The sequence below is a fragment of the Hyperolius riggenbachi genome, chromosome 2, assembly GCF_040937935.1.
Source record: "Hyperolius riggenbachi isolate aHypRig1 chromosome 2, aHypRig1.pri, whole genome shotgun sequence".
NCBI classification, from domain to species: Eukaryota; Metazoa; Chordata; class Amphibia; order Anura; family Hyperoliidae; genus Hyperolius; species Hyperolius riggenbachi.
Window position 1 is genome coordinate 485,054,005 of NC_090647.1, and position 20,975 is coordinate 485,074,979.

The following is a 20,975-nucleotide window of genomic DNA, read 5'->3' on the forward strand; positions in this document are numbered from 1 at the left end:
TCTGTCAAAGGATGCCGCCCGCTGCTGATTGTCTTCAGAGCCGGGCTCTCCTCCTGGGTCCCCCTCCTGCTACTGTGCGCTCTGCTGCTGCCCGCTCCTCACTCCCTTTCCACAGAGAACCACAACTGCAGCAGGCAAGAATGATAGCAGCAGATGACAACGCTCACTCACCTATCCGTGATCTAAGCGATTAAGGTCCGTCATCCGAAACCCATCTGTCTCCTCTACAGTACCGCTGCTCACTCTGAACTTCCTGAATCTCAGATCAGACAGGAAGTAGTAATAGTAGTAGTAACAGAGAGGCAGCACTCTAGAGGAGACAGATGGGCTCTGGATGACAGGACCTCTATTGCTTGGATCGCAATAGGTGAATGTGAGTCATCTGGTGCTGTAATTATCCCCCGCTGCAGCTGCCCTTCTCTGCGGGACTGTCGTATTCACAGGGGTGGAGGCTGCATGGTGGATGTGGCTGTCTAGTTTGGGAGGAAATTGGTTGTTCGGTGAGGGGTGGCGTCGGCTGTGGAAGGGTGTGCAACAAGGGGGGAGGGGGGGTGTTAGTGCTATGCATATGACTCTGTCAGTGCAATCTTCCACAGGGTCAAATTAATCTATTTTTTAGCGCTGCGATGCAAGGGTGACGGAGCATCGCAACCCTCTGGCCAGGTGTAAAATCAGCCTGAAGCTTGTTCTGTAGCATTTTCTTTCAACCCCCCAGTTGTGAAGAGCCATCAGTGTTTTTTATTTTGTAAAATATTGTAAAATACCGTAAATAACCTAAAGACATCACACTGTGGGAGGGGTGTCACCACAATATCAGCCACACACTCCCCCATAATGATCTATTCAAGACAATGTTAACATTTCTCATGGGAAAGGGGGTACCAGCTATTGATTGGGATGAAGTTCAATCCTGTGATAAAGTTTCTCTTAAAGCGGAATATAACCCTGCATTTCAACTTTGCTCTAAAACATTATTTACAGCATATTATATGCAAAAAACATTTTTTTTACTAGACCAGCATTGGCAGGGTTAAACACAGAGGTTTAAAGTTCCGTGGAGAGATATGCAGAAGTTCAGATTGTTACATTCTATTTAGTTAAATGTATCTATTGAGAAATGTTACACACTCTTTGGCTGTCCTCCAGCTCCTTCTCAGTCAGAGAGAGTGAGTCACATTCAACACTTAGATACATTTATGTAAACAAAATGTATCTATGTCAGCTTCGGATGCATCTGCAGAAATCTCCAGGAACTTTAAAGCTCTGTGTAACCCTTCCAATGCTGGTCTAGTAAAAAAAAAAAAAATGCTGGTTGCATATAATATACTGTAAATAATGTTTTAGAGCAAAGTTGAAATGCAGGGTTATATTCCGCTTTAAGAACGATCCTGAAATCCTGAAAAAAGATAGCTTCTTACATCGTTATTGGGAAGCCTTATGGATACTCTGCATGATGTATTTTTATACAACAACATACTTTACTGGCATGAAGTTCATGCAGGCCCAGTAGAATGAAGGCCATTGTGCACTGCTTTTTTACAAATATGTGTCTTTAGTGTTTAAGAGTGACCTTAAACAAGTGTGTGGCTTGCGCAGGCCCAGCAGAATAAAGCACAGCTTAGTTACAGTTCTTCTGGGCCTGCACGGATTATACTCACACATGCTCAGTACGGACATGCTCGCACTCTGAAGATACTGAAGGACTGCAAATAGCACAGGCTATGCAGAGGCTTCCCACTAATAAAGTATCTTTTCAATTTTTAATGCTTTAGAGCATACATGTCAAACTCCAGCCAGTGTGCCAAATCTGGCCCTCAGAGCCATTAAATTTGGCCCCCAAGTGGTTTTCCCACTTTGCATTATGTTTGGCCCACTAGACCACCAGGGAAACCATATGGGGGGAGGTATGGGGAAATCTCTGAACACTAGGGAACTCTATAGGGGTTGAAGGGGACCATTAGACACCAGGTAACTTTATAAGGGAGGACAATGGCCAGTAGACATTGAGGTTGGCCCACGACTTGGTCCCAGTATTCAGGTTCGGCCCACTTTGTATTTGAGTTCGACACCCATGCTTTAGAGCATTGGATGATACAATATATCATTCTTATGCTGGGAATACACCATGAGATTTTGTGGTAGATAGATGGTTCGATAGATAATTTCCTTTTCTGATCGATTTCTCATAGAAGTGAATGGAAATCGAACAGAAAAACGATCAGACAGTAAATCTGCAGAAAAATCTCATCATTGTAAGCAAGGGCAGGGCTCTCTCACCCTTTTGTGTCTTGGAATTGTATTTAATAGCTTGCATTCTGTTATACATGTTACATCTGTCACTGTAATCACCAGTTCTGTATTTTGTACCAGTGTCCATATTTGATGTATATCCTTGTCTGTATCATTATGTATCCCTTGTTTGTTTTCCTATTTTGTACAGCGCCACGGAATATGTTAACACTATATAAATAAAAAAAGAATACTAATAATAATTAAAAATATCCTTTTGCAACTCTCTCTCTCTCTCTGTATATATATATATATATCCCTCCTACTACTGTGTTCCCATTGCCATCCTTTTACCAGCCCGTGCCCAATCAGCACTAATTTGCTGATATTTCTTAAGACAGAAGGTAATTGCAGGTCATAACTTCATCCACTTGTCCAAAAGAGCAAGATCATAAGGCTCCTTTCACACTGCATCAATTGCGTTTCAGAATAATTCTGTCCATTCTACGGGGCTGTTCACATCTCTACCTCTCTGCCTGGCTCTTCTACTGACCACATATGCTATTGCTCCGTTGTTATTGCCTGATGAAGCGGGATCAAACCTGTGAAACGCGTTGCATATTTGGAGTTCATAAATAAAATATATTGACTGTCTTTACTACAGTCGTTGTGTGTCTACTTGGAGGAGGTAAGTCCACCACTACCTCCTCTATTTACCAAGAATTCGTTTTTTTAAGCTCATTTAGCTTCCTTTTATCCTTTTGACGCCTCTGTTCTCCTGCATTATAAGGGATCGTGTTATTCTAGCTTGCTGACTGCAGGCTTTGAATTTACGTCTACATAATGACAGCTCCCAGCACATTTGCGCTGTCATCTGAGGGGAGGAGATTTGCGATTTTTACACAGATGACATTACTCTGAGATAAAGGCAGGTAGGGCCATAAACATTATGGAAATAGGTTTTTGCTGTATACGATGCACTTTAATTTTGCTTTAATATTCTGATTACATGTTATAAGCTATTTTTGTTTTCATGTTTGACCTTTTTTGTGGACAGTGTGGTTGTTCTCCCATTTCATTGTTATATTCTGTCCTTTGCAGTATTTAGGCAAACATTGCATCAGTTAGGCCACGTTTACAGTGGTGCTTTGCGGTGCAGTGTAACGGCCGATTTGTAACGCGGCTTACTCCACTGCAATGCATCACCTTTGCAACGTTCACAGTGTGGCAGGTGTGGTGAGGTATAGTGGGCTGCGGTATGGTAACGCAACGCATGGAGTGCATTACCGGTAACCGTGAAGCATACTTTTCATCGACTGTGCGCTTCACTGTACTTGGTACAACACCGCTGTCCTGATCGATTGCGTTTTCTTCCTGCTGTCACGAGGAACACAATGGCCACTGTGAGTGTGACCTTACTGTTGATGGGTTGATGATATTATGTGTGTGAAATGTATCTAGGCAGTGAAATATATATCACCTTCCCTGGTAAAATCTACATTTTGTACTGTTCAGTCTCTTAAATAAAACTAAAACGATAAGCAACTTTTCCAAGTGTTATAGTATTGGATTGTTCACTAGGAAATGAAGAGATATTACCATTCTCTGCGTGGCTGCTTACTTAGCAGGAGGTAAATTAATGGTTATTGTTCTATGACATAAGAAGTCGTTATTCACGGAAGATGCACATAATAGTTGACACACTGACGCTCCCAGTGTTAAAGCTATTTAAAGTATATATGAATAATAATTAATCACTGAGATATATTATTGTAGGCAAGGGGAAACCTGGGGAAATTGTTAAGAGTGTAACAAATAAAGCTACTCGGGGGACACATAAACTGTAACAAAATGTTAACCGTTAATATTCTGGCCGCTACTCCCCCCCCTCTCCTTTCTTTTGACACTTATGTTTCCCACGAAAACATTCCATATACTATGAATATAAACACAGCACATCTCACTTTGCAAATATATATATATACATATATACAGTAAGTATATATATATATATATATATATATATATATATATATATATATATATATATATATTCGATATAATACAACATTCTATTCAGGGAGCGGTTCTGAAGCAGTTTTTTAAAACGCTTGCAGTGGGAAAACAGCTTGGCTAATGAAAGTGAATGGGATGGTGAACACCAGAGCGGGTCGTTTTTTCCCACAAACGCAAACTCGGGGGCTGAAGGATTTTTTAGAGTTCTGAGGCGTTTCTGCCTCAATGTTAAGTATAGAAAAGTGGAAAACTGCTCCGAAAAACGCTAGATCAGAGTGGTTTTTCAGGCGTTTTTGTTACAGAAGCTGTTCAGTAACAGCTTTTACTGTAACAATATTTGTAATCTGCTTCACAAAAGCACTCCCAAAAACGCTAGGCATGTTTAGAAAACATGCCTAGAATTGCTCTGAAATCTGCTTCAAAAACCTTTAAGCCCCGTTCACATTACAAACGCGGATGGCCACGCATGCGGAACGCAATGCATGGAAACGCACGCCATCCGCGTTTGTGTGCGTTGCGTGGCTGATCCCATCACTGAAAAGTGAATGGGACAGCCACGCGTTTTTACAAAAAATGCGTGCAGCATGTGTTCCTGGACCGCACAGGTCCGGAACGCATGCAGTGTGAACATCAGACATTGCACTCTATGCAATGTCTGATGTCGTGCGTGTCGGCCACCTGCACGCGTTTCCAAAACGCGGCTGGAAACGCGTGCAGTGTGAACGGGGCCTTAGCGTTTTGTGGATCTGCTAGCGGTTTTTGGTGTGCACCGGCCCTTAATGCATATTATGAAAAAAAAAGTGCCTGAACTTGGGCTTTTACTGGTGGTCCTGATCTGTATCTGCAGGATTACCTGCGTTGCACCGCTGTCACATTATTGGCTGATTAGATAATTACATAAATGAGCAGTGTACATCTGTTCCTAATAAAGTGCTAATTGAGTGCATAGTAAACTCAAAATGTCATCACTGTATGCATTGCAATTTGCATATATTCATACATTTCCACATGCTGGGTCACAGGGCTCTGAAAGTGAGGTTTTTTTTATATCCATAAATCCAGCAATGATTATAGGTAATAGATTGCAGATGGACAGCAGTATTTGGTGGCAACTCTTTGACAAATATATGAAATATCGCAAAGCTTGAAATTCTCTGCACAAACTCTAAAGATGTTTTTGAAATATGGAAATATTTGCCATAAGAATATTTACCAAATACCAAATTTTGAAGATGAGCTGTATATAAAAAGGTTCTGTTGGACTGAGTGAGGGGGAATAACTAATTATACGTGGGTATGCAGGGTCCCTTTAACCACTTGAGGACCGCGGTGTTAAACCCCCCCTAGTTACCAGGCCATTTTTTACTAATTGGGCCACTGCAGCTTTAAGGCCTAGCAGCGGAGCTGCACAACTCAGCACATAAGTGATTCCCCCCCATTTCTTGCCACCAACAGAGCTCCCCAGTTGTTTATTTTTTATTTTTTTTATATACATTTTTTTTTATTAATTTTTGAATACATTTTACTATTTTTATTTATTTTATACTCCCCCCCTCCCTCCCTACCCCTGCCAGCCAATCAGCATGATCAGCCTATGACAACCGATCACTTTCCAGCCTGTGGAGGGGACAGCCGTGTCACACGGCTGCCCCCAGTACAGCGCTGCTGCAGATCACAGCGCTGTACACACTAAATAGACAGCGGTTTCGCCGCCTAACACTCTCCGAGTGGCTATCGCCGATGGGAGACTGAACAAAGCGGAGATGCGCGATCTCCTGCTAGCCCCATAGAGAGGCGTTCACGCCAATCGGCGTGGAGCGGTCCTCAGGCTGCCGCCACATTCACCCCAATCAACATGGAGCGGTCGGCAACAGGTTAAAGTGAACCTTAAGTCAAAAATAAAAAATGAGTTTTACTCCCAGCAGCTGATCGGTGCCCACGTAGAGTCGCTCTGATGCTCCTGGACCCGCCAGCGGTTACTTCCGGTTTCGCTGTCACCGGCCGTCAGGCTGGGAATGCGAGTGATTCTCCGCGTTCCCAGCTACAATAGCACCCCCTATACTGCTATTGCGTTCTTCCTTCCCGCAATAGCAGTATAGGGAGTGCTATTGTGGCTGGGAACGCGAAGAATCACTCGCATTCCCATCCTGACAGCCGCTGGCGGGTCCAGGAGCATCAAAGCGACTCTACGTGGGCACCGATCAGCTGCTGGGAGCTGAGGGAAGCCCCAGGTGAGTCAAACTCATTTTTTATTTTTTACTTAAGGTTCACTTTAAAGCAAACCTGAAGCAAAAATAGACTTACAAGATAATGAATTGTATGTGTAGTACAGTAGTACAGCTAAGAAAAAGAACATATGTAGCAAAGAAAAGAGTCTCATCTTGTTTTCCAGTACAGGAAGAGTTAAAAAAACTGTTGTTAACTCTGCAAAAGAGCTTCTCTGTACTGATCGACACACTAGGGCGAACACAGTTCTGTCTTCTGAAGCACGTAAACAGCCAAGAAACAGTGAGAGACAGTCAGGGCCGGCCTTAGGTTTCACAGCGCCCTGAGCGAAAACTGATTTTTGTGCCCCCATGTGCATATACATACACACACACACACACACACACACACACACACACACACACACACACACACACACACACACACACAGGCCTATATGCAATTCCCCTTTTTTCCTGAGATATCTCCTAGGACAGTGGTTCCCAACCTTTTTGATGTTGTAACACATCACGTCAAATGCTCAGATCTCTGTGACACATCACATATGTATAAAAGAAAAAAAATACTATTAATAACCACGAATGAATGGAAAGAGTGCATTATCCCGAATACACTTAGAAATGAAGGCTAGAACCTTTCAGGAATATTAATAAAAACAATCAGTGGGACAGTTAGCCGCCTCCCCCCCATTTAGAATGATAGCACAGCACTGACAATTTGCACCACACGTTATAGCTGCAGTGCGCCCCCCCCCAAACGCCCTTAGACTCAGTATAGGTAGGTAGCCAGGTATAGGTGCCCCCTGTATAGGATCTCATGTGTAGGTCCCCTCAATATAGGTTGCCAAGCATAGGTGCCCCCAGTATAGGAAGTCAGTTGAAGGTCTCCATTCCCCCATAGGTAGCCAGGCATAGGTGCCTCCAGTATAGGTAGCCAGGTGTTGGAGCCCTTAGTAAAGGTAGCCAGCTATAGGTGCCCCCAGTATAGGACATCAGGTGTAGGTGCCCCCAGTATAGGAAGTCAGTTGAAGGTCTCCATCCTCCCCATAGGTAGCCAGATGTAGGTACCTCCAGTATATTGGTAGCCAGGTGTTGGTGCCACCAGTATAGGAAATCAGGTGTAGGTGCCCTCAGTATAGGCAACCAGCTATAGGCGCCCCCTTTGAAGCCGGCGCCCTGAGCGACCGCTCCGGTCGCTCATATCAAAGGCCGGCTATGGAGACAGTTTTAGATAAGGTTTTACTGCAGAAGAGTTCAAAGGGTAATTATTTTCGCTTTGTTTTATGGAGAGCCTCACTTCCTGCTTGGCCTGCAGCCAGAAAGGAGATTACCGCAAATTGCCCCCGAAAATCCCCGAAGGCTATTTTTAGCTGTGCGATGCGATCGTGACTCCGCAGCAGTCCCCTAATGCCGATTGAAACCGGCCTCAGAAAATTTAAAAGGTCAGAGCGAGAGCCAGACAAGCTGTATCTGCAAAAATGGATCATCGATTACTTTTTCTATATGCTTCAGATCAGATATAACACATACGATTAAAAATCAACAACCTACTGACTATATAGTACTACTACCTGACTTTGACTCGAAATAATGTCATCCTTGCCCACGCTGGCAATCAGTTATTACTTGAAACAGCCATTTTACATGATAATGTAATATACAGTCCAGTGTGTAAGCATTACTCTGCTATTCTTACAAATCCACAGCTTCCAATCTTACACGGAAGCTCTGTGCTATAAATTATCCCTGTATCTGTAGAGAAAAAATAATAACCTCTTGCAGCCTGGAGAGGCTCAGTATACTGGTAAGGCTAACAGGAGAAAATGAAAGTAATTCTATTCTATATTAATCCTTTCAGTTGTCTGATCAATCCACTGTGTCATTTAATTCCTGGGATTGGGAACATGACGTTTGGGGTGAGCCAAAAACAAAGACTATTAAAGGACACCTGAAATGAGAGGGATATGGAGGCTCTCATATTTATTTCCATTTAAACAATACCTGTTGCCTGGCAGTCCTGCTGATCTCTGTGGCTGAAGTAGTGTCTGAATCACACCAGAAAGTTGTCCTTTAAACTTGCCATGTCACAAAGAGCCGCTACAAGTGCAGAGCACATTTTTAGTAATGTTCTAAAACAAGTGATGAACAAGGAAAAACATTTATTTAAATTTGGTATTGGTAATATAGTCATTTAATACATTGTGGAGTTATAAGTTAACATGCTTGCATTAAGATTGACTTTCAATATTTGAAGGATGCCTTTGAGTGCTGATTTGCTTCTATTTGGCGTCACAACCCAATCTTGCCTCAGGGCTGCCCCCTGGTGGTTTTGTTTGAATCACAGAGGAAATGAGGACTGCTATTTTGTACAATGAAGATAAAAACAAAAACTTAAAGCAACATGGATGTCACTATAGTTATTCTCTTCTCAGCAATGCCAGTTATCTGAGTGCTGTGATGATCTTTTGGCTTAAAAGAGGAATATGGAGGCTGCCATATTTATTTCCTTTTAAGCAATATCAGTTGCGTGGCTATCCTGCTGATCTTCTGCCTCTAATATTTCTAGCTATAGCCCCTGAACAAGCATGCAGCAGCTCAGGTGTTTCTGACATTATTGCCAGTTCCGACAAGATTAGCTGCATTCTTGTTCCTGGGGTGATTTTGACACCACTGCAGCCAAAAAGACCAGCAGGGCTGCCAGGCAACTGGTATTGTTTAAAAGGAAATAAATATGGCAGCCTCCATATCCCTCTCACTTCAGTTGTCCTTTAAGTGGTGTCTGCAGCACCTGAACTTGTATATAGCTGTTGGAGTCAGAATATCTGCATACTTATTCAGGCTCATTGATTGATAAATATAGGAAATAGAATATAAAGTGCAACCTCTCTATGCTTATGCATAGAACGCAATGTTAATTGCGACTATATCGGCACCTAGGGGGCAAATTGGGTGCCAGCAGTGCGAATATCAGCGGAGGGGGTCTTTAGAGGTGAAAACGGTCCAGATATCAGCAGATATTGCGGGGGAGAGGGTTGTTAGAGTTAGGCATCGCTAGAGGTAGGGTTCAAGTGAGAATAGGGTTAGGTTTAATGATAGGTAAATATTGGTTAAAATTACCAGTATTCTACTATTGCATTACCCATTACCATATACAGTAGAATCTCGTTATAGTAAACTCTGATATACACTCACCAAAAGGATTATTAGGAACACCATACTAATACGGTGTTTGACCCCCTTTCACCTTCAGAACTGCCTTAATTCTATGTGGCATTGATTCAACAAGGTGCTGAAAGCATTCTTTAGAAATGTTGGCCCATATTGATAGGATAGCACCTTGCAGGTGATGGAGATTTGTGGGATGAACATCCAGGGCACGAGGCTCCCATTCCATCACATCCCAAAGATGCTCTATTGGGTTGAGATCTGGTGACTGTGGGGGCCATTTTAGTACAGTGAACTCATTGTCATGTTCAAGAAACCAATTTGAAATGATTCGAGCTTTGTGACATGGTGCATTATCCTGCTGGAAGTAGCTATCAGAGGATGGGTACATGGTGGTCATGAAGGGATGGACATGGTCAGAAACAATGCTCAGGTAGCCCGTGGCATTTAAGCGATGCCCAATTGGCACTAAGGGGCCTAAAGTGTGCCAAGAAAACATCCCCCACACCATTACACCACCACCACCAGCCTGCACAGTGGTAACAAGGCATGATGGATCCATGTTCTCATTCTGTTTATGCCAAATTCTGACTCTATCGAGACTCATCAGACCAGGCAACATTTTTCCAGTCTTCAACTGTCAAATTTTGGTGAGCTCGTGCAAATTGTAGCCTCTTTTTCCTATTTGTAGTGGAGATAAGTGGTACCCGGTGGGGTCTTCTGCTGTTGTAGCCCATCCGCCTCAAGGTTGTGCGTGTTGTGGCTTCACAAATGCTTTACTGCATACCTCAGTTGTAACGAGTGGTTATTTCAGTCAATGTTGCTCTTCTATAAGCTTGAATCAGTTGGCCCATTCACCTCTGACTTCTAGCATCAACAAGGCATTTTCGCCCACAGGACTGCCGCATACTGGATGTTTTTCCCTTTTCACACCATTCTTTGTAAACCCTAGAAATGGTTGTGCATGAAAATCCCAGTAACTGAGCAGAATGTAAAATACTCAGATCGACCCGCCTGGCACCAACAACCATGCCACGCTCAAAATTGCTTAAATCACCTTTCTTCCCCATTCTGACCTTGAGTTTGGAGTTCAGGAGATTGTCTTTACCAGGACCACACCCCTAAATGCATTAAAGCATCTGCCATGTGATTGGTTGATTAGATAACTGCCTTTATGAGAAATTATGAGTGTTAATTAAACCTCTGGATATAGTAAACTCAGTCCTTAGGTCCCAGCAAATGCGTCTGTATAAATATACAGTGTACTAGCAGACCCAAGCCCATTTAAAAACGGGCTCTAGGGTCTGTGTTTCTCGCCGCCGCCCGCTGCATGTATTGCGCATGCACGTGCACACGCAAGCACCCGACGATCACGCGCGCGCACCCGCCGCACACCCGGCCGCCCGCCCGCACGCCCGCCTGGCTCCCTGGCCCAGTCCCTGTCCTCCTGTCCCCCTGTGTAGCTGGGTCCGTGCTGCACACATGCACAATAGCAAAAAGCACGGACCCAGCTACACAGAGACAGCACACGCAGGGACACGGGGGTTTTAGTATATAGGATGACCAATTCTGAAATTACTTTTTTTCTTTCCTTGGAGTTTACTATAAAGGGATTCTACTGTAGTAGAATATGAATAATTCCACTGGTGGCTGTCCCCGGCACCAAAATTACCACAGCGGTCTTTTTACATGTATGTACCTCAATAAAGGTTTTATTGTTATTATTTAGTATTTATATAGGGCCGACATCTTCCGCAGCGCTATACACAGCATATCGTCGATTCGTCGTCACTAACTGTCCCTCAGAGGGGCTCACAATATAATCCCTACCATAGTCGTATGTTAATGTATGTATCATAGAGTGTATGTATCGTAGTTTAGTGGGGTAGCCAACTAACTTAATTGTATGTTTTTGGGATGTGGGAGGAAACCAGTGTGCTCAGAGGAAACTCACATAGACAAGGGGATAGCAAAGAAACTCCATGCAGATAGTGCTCTGGCGATTCAAACCGGAGACCCAGCACTGCAAGGCGAGACTGCTAACCACTGTGCCACCATGCTGCCCATGTTTTATGCACAGGTATTTGTTTTCCGAAGCTAATTGTATTCTGTTATTTCCTACTCTACATCATAACATGAAACCTAAACTCAACTCCCACTAGCAGTGTATTCATTAATGAGATATACCCAGCCGAGGTCACAAAGAAGAAGTTGTTTGGTGTCTATGATATCTGCTCCAGGGAACAGCATGTGATGGTTAACATTCCTGGAGTAGTTTATGATGTAACTTGTCACAGAAGATTACACTAACAAGGGTTCCTTTCAGAAAGGAAATGTAATTGGTGTTTTGCTATATAGCTTATATCTAGTAGATAAAATTATGAGCTTCAGCGGCCTATCCCTGTAACTTCTGTTACCTCTCAAAAAAGTTCTTTAAAGGGATACTGTAGGGGGGTCAGGGGAAAATGAGTTGAACTTACCCAAGGCTTCTAACAGCCCCCTGCAGACATCCTGTGTTGGCGCAGCCACTCACCGATGTTCCGGCCCCACCTCCGGTTCACTTCTGGAATTTCAGACTTTAAAGTCTGAAAACCACTGCGCCTGTGTTGCCGTGTCCTTGATCCCGCTGATGTCACCAGGAGCGTACTGCGCAGGCCCAGTATGGTCTGTGTCTGCGCAGTACACTCCTGGTGACATCAGCGGGAGCGAGGACACGGGCGTGCAGGCGCAGTGGTTTTCTGACTTTAAAGTCAGAAATTCCAGAAGTGAACTGGAGGCGGGGCCGGAGCACCGGTGAGTGGCTGCACGGGCACAGGATGTCTGCGGGGACCATTAGAAGCCCCGGGTAAGTTCAGCTCATTTTCCCCCCTACAGTATCCCTTTAAGAAGAATTTTAATGAAAAGGGGAAAACTAAATAAATCAATGCTTTGCAAAGTAAGAAGTTGAAAAATAAAAGAGAGATCAAAAAATGATTGATATTCGCCATGTAATTTGTTCACGTTGTTTGATTCAGCCTGCGTATAATCATCTTTGCTACTTGCAGACATAAACAGACAGCACCAACTGCCATTATCTATAACCACACTTACTAATAATGTGATAGACTAAAAGTTTTTTTTTTATTGATATACATATGAACAGAGCGAAATACTGGTTGCTAGGCAGTTGGAAACAGGGCCAGCCTTAGGTTTCACAGTGCCCTGAGCGAAACCTGATTTTTGTGCCCTCCCCCCCCTTTCATCCTCCTCCCGCTTGCGTGCATACATGCGCTCGCGCACACACAAACACATGCCCATATGCAATTCACCTTTTCTCCTAAGATATCTCCTAGGACAGTGGTTCCCAACCTTTTTGATGTTGTGACATATCACACCAAATGCTCAGATCTCTGTGACACGTCACGTATGTATAATAGAAAAAAATACTATTAATAACCACGAATGGATGGAAAGAGTGCCTTATCCTGAATACACTTAAAAATGATAACCTTTCAGGAATATTAATACAAACAATTAGTGGGACAGTTTGCTGCCTCCCCCCCATTTAGAATGATAGCACAGCACCAACAATTTGCACCACGCATTATAGCCGCAGTGCGCCACCCCCCAAAAAAATGCCCTCAGACTCAGTATAGGTAGGTAGCCAGGTATAGGTGCCCCCAGTATAGGATCTCTTGTGTAGGTTCCCTCAATATAGGTTGCCAAGCATAGGTGCCCCCAGTATAGGAAGTCAGTTGAAGGTCTCCATCCCCCCCATAGGTAGCCAGGCGTAGATGCCTCCAGTATAGGTAGCCAGGTGTTGGAGCCCTCAGTAAAGGTAGCCAGCTATAGGTGCCCTCAGTATAGGAAATCAGGTGTAGGTTCCCCTTAGTATAGGCAACCAGCTATAGGCACCCCCTTGTAAGCCAGCGCCCTGAGCGACCGCTCCGGTCACTCAGGTCAAAGGCCGGCTATGGTTGGAAACAGCCGTTATTTCTCACAATGCAACACGGCTCCCACAGTTTGATCACATTGGTAGTATTGTCTCGCACTCACTGATGGATTAAACCCATAGTCTTTAAAGGACTCACGAGGTGACATGTGACATGATGAGATAGACATGTGCATGTACAGTGCCTAGCACACCAATAACTATGCTGTCTTCCTTTTTTACTTTCTCTGCCTGAAAAAGTTAAAAATCAGGTATGTAAGTGGCAGTTCCTGTCCGGGTCGGGACCGGATCGGACTCTAGCGTAACCCTCACTGATGAGGAATTGCAGCCATAAAACACTTTTGTGGCAGTAAATGGCTTCTAAGAGCAGGAAAGAGATATGAAAAGGTCAATAGTTCATATAATTTAACCTGGCATACTTCAATTAATGCGTCATTGAGAAAAGGCCATGAAACAGTAAAAGCTTAAAAAGTTGATTTAAATATAAAATAAAACTGCGGGATAACTTTAAAAATCATTTTTACAAGGAGTAGGACAAATACAATTGTTTATCTCAGTTTTAGCTGCGTGCAGTGCCCGATCGCCGCCGATCCGCCGCTATATGCGTCGCCGCAGCCGCCCCCCCCCCCCCAGACCCCGTGCGCTGCCTGGCCAATCAGTGCCAGGCAGCGCCGTGGGGTGGATCGGAGTCCCCTTTGACGTCACGACGTCGGTGACGTCATCCTGCCCCGTCGCCATGGCGACGGGGGAAGCCCTCCAGGAGATCCCGTTCTTTGAACGGGATCTCCTGATCTCCGATCGCCGGCGGCGATCGGAGGGGCTGGGGGGATGCTGCTGAGCAGCGGGTATCATGTAGCGAGACCTCGTCTCGCTACATGAAAAAAAAAAAAAGAAAAAACGTATTTGCTGCTCCCTGGCGGATTTTGCCAAACCGCCAGGAGGGTTAAGGGCAGTGCAACAGCTGAAAAGAGGGTTCTCTATGCAGTATTCAACAAGGAAGAAAGCTGGCACATCCAAAATTAATCTTTATGGGTTCCATGTAAAAATATGGCCAACGTTTCGGAGCCGCGTAGGACCCGCGTAGGACCCCTTTAGACTCCCAACTTCCTATGCAGAATTTTTTGCACAGCAGCAGACAGATCTTTGCCTCAGAGCAACTATTGCCTTGATAAAGATGTCCTACGCGGCTCCGAAAGGTTGGCCATATTTTTACATGGAACCAGTGGCGTAGCTAAGGAGCTGTGGGCCCCGAAGCAAGTTTTACAATGGGGCCCCCCAAGCACTCTATACATAACAATTGATACAGTGCACCAAAACCTGCCAATGGCAACCACAGTGTCAGATGTGCAAGAAGGGGATGGGGAACAGTTTGTTAATAATTACCACTATTCAAAGTATCTATAGAAGTGATTATTATGAGCACAGGACCAATAGAGAGCTAATACTGTAGTTGAGGGAGGGCCCTTCAGGGCCCCTCTGGCTCTAGGGCCCCGATGTGGTTGCTACCTCTGCACCCCCTATAGCTACGCCCCTGCATGGAACCAATAATGATTAATTTTGGATGTGCCAGCTTTCTTCCTTGTTGAATCCAACAGTGTGATGTCAGGACAGAGGGGCTGACATCACACTGTGAGGGGTTTCGCCACAATATCAGCCATAGAGACCTCCCTGATGACCTATTCAAGAAAAGGTAAATATTTCTCATAGGAAAAGGGGTATCAGCTACTGATTGGGATGAAGTTTAATCCTGGGTTACAGATCCTCTTTAATAAGGAAGGCCTGCTCTGAAGACATAACTGAAATCATCCATAGGTCAGCGCTGTGTCACAGGGCACAGCTGAAAAAGCTATCATCTCAATCCTGTGTTTGCCTTCTCTCTGATTTCCAAACAATATTCTTGACATACTTCAACAGGTGTCATTTCTATTTAGCTTGAGGGTCTGTGTGCTTTGTCTGATCTCTGGCTGAGGCATTGTGAAGCTGGGTACATCTATAAGGAGTCAGTAATGCAGTCCTTTTTATTTATATACTAGCTGATGTCCCGGCGTCGCACGGGCATGTATTTGACTAGTGTTGGCTCCGCCCACTTTTTTTAACCCTAACACACAATTACTTAATTACTCAATGACCAAGTTTGTGAGCTTTGCGGTCTTTGGCATCAATAATTTGCATTGAAATAAAACAAATCTGATTGGCTGTTTGTGGCTCCACCCCCTTTTCAGGATCTGAACCCTAGCCACCCAAAGACCAACTGCACCAGGTTTGAGACTTGTGCCATTAACAGTGCAATAATGGCAGCAATTAAATATTCCCATTTAAAATCAATAGGTGAATTTTGATTGACTTTTGCAGACTCCACCCACTTTTCTGAATATTAATCACAGTCACCCAGTGACCAACTGTGCGAAGTTTGAGAACCCTGCCATTAACAGTGTAAGAATGGCTGCAGTTTACATTTTCCCAGTTAAATTTGTATTTGTCTCCACCTACTTTTTGGTTATGGGGATAAAAAGTATCCTATATGTTATTTCTGGTAATGTACTATGTGTGTGCCAAATTTTATTCAAATCCATTCAGCCATGGTTGCTTGATTGAGTAACATCCAAACTTTCGCATTTATAATATTAGTGAGATTGCATTTTTTAAACCCTGATACAGTGATGTGAAAAACTATTTGCCCCCTTCCTGATTTCTTATTCTTTTGCATGTTTGTTACACTTAAATGTTTCTGCTCATCAAAAAACGTTAACTATTAGTCAAAGATAACATAATTGAACACAAAATGCAGTTTTAAATGATGGTTTTTATTATTTAGTGAGAGAAAAAACTCCAAATCTACATGGCCCTGTGTGAAAAAGTGATTGCCCCCCTTTAAAAAATAACTTAACTGTGGTTTATCACACCTGAGTTCAATTTCTGTAGTCACCCCCAGGCCTGATTATTGCCACACCTGTTTCAATCAAGAAATCACTTAAATAGGAGCTATCTGACACAGAGAAGTAGACCAAAAGCACCTCAAAAGCTAGACATCATGCCAAGATCCAAAGAAATTCAGGAACAAATGAGAACAAAAGTAATTGAGATCTATCAGTCTGGTAAAGGTTATAAAGCTATTTCTGAAGCTTTGGGACTCCAGCGAATCACAGTGAGAGCCATTATCCACAAATGGCAAAAACATGGAACAGTGATGAACCTTCCCAGGAGTGGCCGGCCGGCAGACCAAAATTACCCCAAGAGTGCAGAGAAAACTTATCCGAGAGGCCACAAAAGACAGGACAACATCTAAAGAACTGCAGGCCTCACTTGCCTCAATTAAGGTCAGTGTTCACGACTCCACCATAAGAAAGAGACTGGGCAAAAACGGCCTGCATGGCAGATATCCAAGGCTCAAACAACTTTTAAGCAAATAGAACATTAAGGCTCGTCTCAATTTAGCTAAAAAACATCTCAATGATTGCCAAGACTTTTGGGAAAATACCTTGTGGATCGACGATACAAAAGTTGAACTTTTTGGAAGGTGCGTGTCCCGTTACATCTGGCGTAGAAGTAACACAGCATTTCAGCAAAAGAACATCATACCAACAGTAAAATATGGTGCTGGTAGTGTGATGGTCTGGGGTTGTTTTGCTGCTTCAGGACCTGGAAGGCTTGCTGTGATAGATGGAACCATGAATTCTACTGCCTACCAAAAAATCCTGAAGGAGAATGTCCGGCCATTTGTTCGTCAACTCAAGCTGAAGTGATCTTGGGCACTGCAGCAGGACAATGACCCAAAACACACCAGAAAATCCACCTCTGAATGGTTGAAGAAAAACAAAATGGAGACTTTGGAGTGGCCTAGTCAAAGTCCTGACCTGAATCCTATTGAGATGTTGTGGCATGACCTTAAAAAGGCAGTTCATGCTAGAAAACCCTCAAATAAAGCTGAATTACAACAATTCTGCAAAGATGAGTGGGCCAAAATTCCTCCAGAGCGCTGTAAAAGACTCATTGCAAGTTATCGCAAACGCTTGATTGCAGTTATTGCTGCTAAGGGTAGCCTAACCAGTTATTAGGTTCAGGGGGCAATTTCTTTTTCACACAGGGCCATGTAGGTTTTGAGGTTTTTTTTCTCACTAAATAATAAAAACCATCATTTAAAACTGCATTTTGTGTTCAATTATGTTATCTTTGACTAATAGTTAACGGTTTTTGATGAGCAGAAACATTTAAGTGTGACAATCATGCAAAAGAATAAGAAATCAGGAAGGGGGCAAATAGTTTTTCACATCACTGTATATCCCGTTTCAGTTTACAAGTGCTGAGGACCATTCACATCTGTCCTTGTCTTTCAATGGAGCCCATTGTATTTATATTTATTTATCCATTGTATCCATATTTATTTATTCATAAAAGCTGTCAGAATAGTGCTTTTCAAAGTGCTTTTTCAAGCGCTTTGCGATTTCCCTATACCTTCCATTGAGTCAATTCGCTTACAAAATCGTACAGGTAAAGCGTTTGCGATTTTAATAAAATCTAAATGCTCATATGTGAACGCTCTCATAGGATATCATTGCAGTGTCTCTGTGTCCCATGTCCGTGTGTGTGTCCCTTTTGCGCTCTGCACATGTGCAGGGATGCAGAGACACTGAGGGGGAGTGACGCACGGCAAGGGATGATGGGCCAAGGGGCGGGCGTGCACGGCTAGCGTGCGCATGAGCGGCGGACGCGTGCGTGCGCGGCGGGAGCATGCGCAGTGACAGACCTAGCCCGTTTCTAAATGGGCTAAGGTCACTAGTTTGATATTAAAGAGCATTATACTTACTTGGATGATGCCGGTCAACTCTGCTTTTACTCCTCCATTTATCCACATAGTCTTCTTGGTGGTTTTACTTGTACTTATGCCCTCAGTAGCACACAGTGAAGCTGTTTTTCCTGTCATGTATATTCCTGCAAATTAAGCAAGAATTCTGGCCAACTGATACACATAAAGAGATGAATAAGCGGCCAGCAAAGCTCATGCCTTCTTCATTCCCTGACGTCCCGAGTTTCACACATAAGTCATCCAAAACTGCAAAAACCATGGAGGCATTTTTGCCTTCTGGGCACATTAATAACAGAAGTGTCTCCAGTACAGGTGTGTTTCCTGGCCCTGAACTGATACCTAACTCCCAGGCTAGATGTTCTGCAAAAATATGCATTTTTCAATTGGTTTTAGCGAACTGTTTTCAGATTTATTCAAACCCTGATGAAGTTTCTTTTTGTTCTTTGTACAGGATTTCCGCAATGAGCCGAAGGGTGGTGCGTCAGAGCAAGTTCCGGCACATTTTCGGCCAGCCAGTGAAAGCTGACCAAACGTATGATGATATCCGAGTATCTAAGATAACCTGGGACAGCTCTTTCTGTGCAGTGAATCCTAAATTCTTAGCTATCATTGTGGAGTCTAGTGGTGGAGGGGCGTTTATAGTGTTACAGCTAGCCAAGGTGAGTGACAAGGGTACACATATCATTAGGAGACCTGTTAAATGTTTTGTGTTCAAAATTGTCATAGGTGAACTGATAATACAGTACTGGTTTAAAATACACATATTTATAATCTGGCCTTTATATATTAGCAATTGATCCAGCCACCAGTATAAATACAAATCTCAATGCCCAGGCTCTGTACTTTGTTTGTGAATGATGGCACATTTGTCTACACATATCTGTAGGTGAGGAGAGAGAGAGAGAGAGAAGGCATCATTTCTCCAGTGTCTAGAATTGGGCTTCTCATTAAACTTCTGTTATGTGAATCCATTATTATTATTATTATTATTATTATTATTATTATTATGCATTTATAGAGTGCTGCCATTTTATGCAGAGCTGTAGAGATTATGTCAAACCATTCATGTTAGTAACTGTCCCCCAAAGGAACTTACAATCTATGCCCCACTATGGTCATATATCCTTATCATAGTCCAAGGACATTTTATGGCGAGCCAATCAACCTTCCAGTATGTTTTTGGTGCGTGGAATGAAACCTACACAAAACACAGGGAAGGACATACAAACTCCATGCAGATAGTACCCTAGTAAAGAATCTTTTTACAGATTGAGATAACAAGCTTCAGACGACAGAGCTCTCTGCAACTTTGAAAGTCATGGAGCTCAATGGCTCTTTTGCATACATAACAACTGGAGTTCCTTTTTTTTTTTCTTGTACTGGAAACAATATTAGACTTATGTCTCGTCTCCTAATATTTTATTTCTTAGCTTTATTACAAATACAAATCATTATCTCATAATTTTTTTCCGCTTCAATGTCTCTTTAAGTGGACACCATGAGGTCCACTTGATTTGTAGTTGTGCCTCAGTGTTGCTGGTGCTAATGACAGTTTTTTACATTTGAAAGCAATCATCCCTCTCACCTCGCAGCTTTAGCATGTTGGGGTGACTTGTTATCACGAACACTATCTGCATGGGGCTTGTATGTTCTCACCTTTTTTGCTTGCGTGCTTCAGTTTCCTACAGAAATCAAAAACTACGGCTAGGTAAATATATTTTGGCAGAAACTGGCCCTAAAGTGTGATAGGCATATATTGTTTTAAACCCTTTTAGAGATAGTAAGGCCTTATTTCTACTAGAGGTTTGTATTTTACACGTGATGTGCAAATTTTCAGCAAATGTTTGCATTTGCCTAGCATGTATGCAGTGGCGTAGCTAAGGAGCTGTGGGCCCCGATGCAAGTTTTACAATGGGGCCCCCCAAGCACTCTATACATAACAATTAATATGGCGCACCAAAACCTGCCAATGGCAACTACAGTGTCAGAGGTGCAAGAAGGGGATGGGGAATAGTTTGTTAATGATTACCACTATTCAAAATATCTATAGAAGTGATTATTATGAGCACAGGAGCAATAGAGAGCTAATTCTGCAGTTAAGGGAGGGCCCTTTCGGGGCCCCTCTGGCCCAAGGGCCCCGATGCGGTCGCTACCTCTGCAGCCCCTATTGCTACGCCCCTGCATGTATGCGAACTTCCTCCCACTTTGCTTCCTTTCTAATGCAAATTTTCACATTTGAAGCCATTAAGAATCATGTGTGATTCTGATGCGAACATGTGTGGCATGTGAAAAAATGCAGCAGGCTGTCAGCTTTATTTTTCTGCAAAGCAAACAGAAGGAACATTTGCATGCGATGGGAATGAACCCATAGATTCTTACTAACGTGAATTTTTACCACACAAAAATGCATAAATTCAAATGTAGTGGAAACGAGGCCTAAAGCATGGGGATAATGTGGCAGTGCTATGTAAAGTTGGCCATTCGCTTATAGATTTCCACCTGATGTGGCAAAATGATTCCACTCTAAAAATAATTGATTCAGGAAGGAATTGAATGCTACCACACATTGCAAATCAATTTTCAATAGATTCCAGTGCAACGCTAT

At 43.2% G+C, this 20,975-nt stretch overlaps 1 protein-coding gene across 3 annotated transcripts in view; it reads left to right on the forward strand.

Moving 5' to 3' along the window:
- The window catches only part of CORO6 (coronin 6), a 166,181-nt gene that overhangs the window by 49,602 nt on the left and 95,604 nt on the right, over positions 1 to 20,975 (forward strand). For all 3 annotated transcript variants that reach the window (XM_068270331.1, XM_068270330.1, XM_068270329.1), the window contains exon 2: positions 18,822 to 19,029. In XM_068270331.1, the coding sequence (XP_068126432.1) occupies positions 18,832 to 19,029 (198 nt within the window). In that variant the 5' untranslated portion in view covers positions 18,822 to 18,831. The remainder of the gene's footprint in view (positions 1 to 18,821; positions 19,030 to 20,975) is intronic.